We start from the raw sequence: 2,717 nt of genomic DNA, 5'->3' as shown, positions 1-2,717 counted from the left end.
TTTTTGTTAAAAAAAAGAAGAATGAAACAGGAGATCCAGCCCTAGTTTGATGTGAAATGAAGTGTATGGAGCTGTCCAGTAATTTGCTAACTGATTTAAAAGAAAAAGAAAAAAAAATGCATCTAAATCTTTAAAAAGCAGCAAACTTGTTTTAAGTACAGTAACTATTTCCTTAGTCACTCTACACTGTTATTGTACTGAAATATGTGTTGGACTTTGGCTGATTGGAATAGCCTTCGTATTTCATCACACTAGCCATGGACTATGAGCTTCCAGTGACGTTACTTGTTTAACAGAACTGTGCTGAACTTTCACCCACATGTTCATGCCTTTAATTTAAAAGTAAAAATACAGCACAGACAGCTGCAGATACATAAATCAATAAATGTCTTGTGGAAGTTTTATCACAGAGTTTGTCATAATGACATGTCTTAAATGCGGCTGTTCTGAATGGACAGTACAAACAGTTGATTGTCAGGCTGTGCCTTGATAATCAATTAAAATATGATTTATCGAAACGATTCGTAACAAATTCCACTTTAACATTTCCATAAATCATTCAAACAGGCCCCACTCTAAACACTGATATAATTGTTCTTCCTTTTGAGGCGTCACAGATGATTCAGGTTTTTAGTAATTTTTCTAAATCGTGATTATAACTGTATTGTTATGTGATTGCTGTATGTCTATTCTTATTCTAATATCCGCTTATTAAGGTTGGGTGAGCATGGCCTCACTGACTTATGACATAATTCCCTTTAACCGGTGCTACGAAAATGCTGATAAGTTTTTACGAAGGCTAAACAGTGAACAGCATTGGCACAACCCCAGTTTGTTTGTGTATGCATGCAGTGACCCTCGACGTGTTTACTGTTGACACAGGCTGCTGTTCGGATAACCAGGACCTTTATAAGTGAGATGGGAGGAGATGTCCCTCTGCAGAGCCCTGATACTGCAGGTAAAGAACATTTTGTTACATATTCATTTTCATGTCATAGACTGAAATGAGAATATGTTCAAAAGTGAGTGGAGTTTAGGGAAATGTTCAAATTTCTATCATTGTATTTAGTCAGTTTGTCCTTCTAATGTATTGTCTTTCTCATCTGTGCCATTGCAGAACGCTCAACATGCATGTACAGGTTGTGATTTTTACCTTGACATTCTTAACAGCTGCAGGTATTCTTCTCAAATGCTGTTAGGTACCTTTTTGGAAGCATATTTTTTTCATTTACCCCCCCCCATGTCTCCATAGCATACCCTTTACACCGTAACAGAAGGGAGGCAACCTGGACTGGTTCAAAGGCCAACCAAGCTCATGACACAACAGACCTCCAGAAACATATGGGGTAAGTGCTTTATGAATACACTTTCTGTTTCTGAACTTGGCACCCATATTGGATCTATTCTATAGCGTCACATCACAGTCAATCAAGTGTTTTATTTTGTGTTTTATTCTGGTTATGGTTTAGTATACTCTATAAAAGTGTTAGCTGAAGTTGTGCTGAAAAAGAATGTGTGCAGCACCTGATGATACTGAAAAATACTCTCTCACCCACAAAATAAACTTATGCAAAAAAAAAACCCTCTATCTCCATCTTTCTATCTGTGTGCAGTCAAATCTACAAGAACCACATAGACAGCAGTGACCTTTACAACCCAGATGTACACAGTAAAAGCCCCATGGCAGACGAGATGCAACAAAAAGTCAACATGGAGTCAGAGCGTCTGAGAACACGTCTGAGACAAGAGTTGGCCGAGCTGCAGAAGAGGTTGTCCTCATCTCCAACCCGCCTCAGCTTCGCCCTGGAAAGCATGAAGCAGCGTTTGCCTCGCCTCACAGAGCAACTCCAGAAGTCTCTCAGCAGCAACATCCAAGCTCTGCGTGGCCAGCTGAGCCGCTATCTGCAGGGCCTGGAGGCAGCAGAGACCCGACCGGAGGCCAGACCCGGCCTTTACCAGGAAGCCCTTGATTGGATGAGCCAAACCATAGAGCACAGCACCTCCGAGGTGGCTGAAATCATCACTGACTTCCATGCTGAAATCACAGGAGTGATCAAACCTCTGAAAGAAATCAGTTCAAGTGAGCAAGAGGCGACCCACTCAGAGCTCTGGCAGGATATTAGCTCCAGGCTGGAACAGGAAGTGAGCTCATTTAGAGTGAAGTCACATAACAGTGTGGGGGCTCTAAAAACAGAGCTTGCCACGCTGCTGAAAACTGCACAACTTTCTACAGCTGAGGTGACAGCCAGCATAGAGCAGTTCTGCCAAAACGCATCCCTGCAGAGCCAAATGTTTCAAGCCCAGTTGAAGAGGCTGTTTCAGGCGCTGGAGGAGGAGCTGCAGGTCCAGAGTGCATTCAGCCTTACTCTGACTTCTTCCACGTCATCCACACAACCAGGTGGCTCTTTGCAGGAGGATTTCACAGCTCAACTCTCTGCTCTGATCCAAGATATTTTGCATTCAGTATAGTTAAAAGAGACGGCAAAACAGGAACTGTCATTGCGGTCATGTAATGATTCCTGCCATATTGAGCGTGGATTTGACCTGTTGTTCATAGTAGCATGTAAATATTTTATGAGTGAGTGTATTCTAAATGTCAGGATATGTTTTACTATGTGAAAAGAAGCTGCTTTCGCAAAGAGCCTTTGTTGCTAATTATGTGACATGAACCACAGAGAACAACAATTTTATATTTTATTTTCAAACTGTACAGAACA

General features: G+C 41.5%; 1 protein-coding gene across 1 annotated transcript; it reads left to right on the top strand.

Annotated features, from left to right (window-relative positions):
• The first annotated feature begins 1,085 nt into the window (after nt 1-1,085).
• On the top strand, nt 1,086-2,469 carry zgc:162608 (uncharacterized protein LOC100037332 homolog). The gene is made up of 3 exons (XM_068745738.1): nt 1,086-1,176; nt 1,253-1,346; nt 1,614-2,469. Exons 1-3 carry the CDS (start codon nt 1,086-1,088, stop codon nt 2,467-2,469), a joined length of 1,041 nt encoding a protein of 346 aa, XP_068601839.1.
• Nucleotides 2,470-2,717: the final 248 nt, after the last annotated feature.

This window comes from Brachionichthys hirsutus, chromosome 11 (genome assembly GCF_040956055.1).
Source record: "Brachionichthys hirsutus isolate HB-005 chromosome 11, CSIRO-AGI_Bhir_v1, whole genome shotgun sequence".
In the NCBI taxonomy this organism is placed as follows: domain Eukaryota; kingdom Metazoa; phylum Chordata; class Actinopteri; order Lophiiformes; family Brachionichthyidae; genus Brachionichthys; species Brachionichthys hirsutus.
Note: the sequence above shows the minus strand (reverse complement) of the source record. Positions and strands in the feature narration are given on the sequence as shown.

Excerpts from the sequence above, each read along its gene's own strand:
- zgc:162608 (XM_068745738.1), top strand. The coding sequence starts at position 1,086 with ATGTATTGTCTTTCTCATCTGTGCCATTGCAGAACGCTCAACATGCAT. Across the intron at positions 1,177-1,252 it reads GACATTCTTAACAGCTGCAG|CATACCCTTTACACCGTAAC; the intron begins GTATTCTTCTCA and ends ATGTCTCCATAG. Across the intron at positions 1,347-1,613 it reads GACCTCCAGAAACATATGGG|TCAAATCTACAAGAACCACA; the intron begins GTAAGTGCTTTA and ends ATCTGTGTGCAG.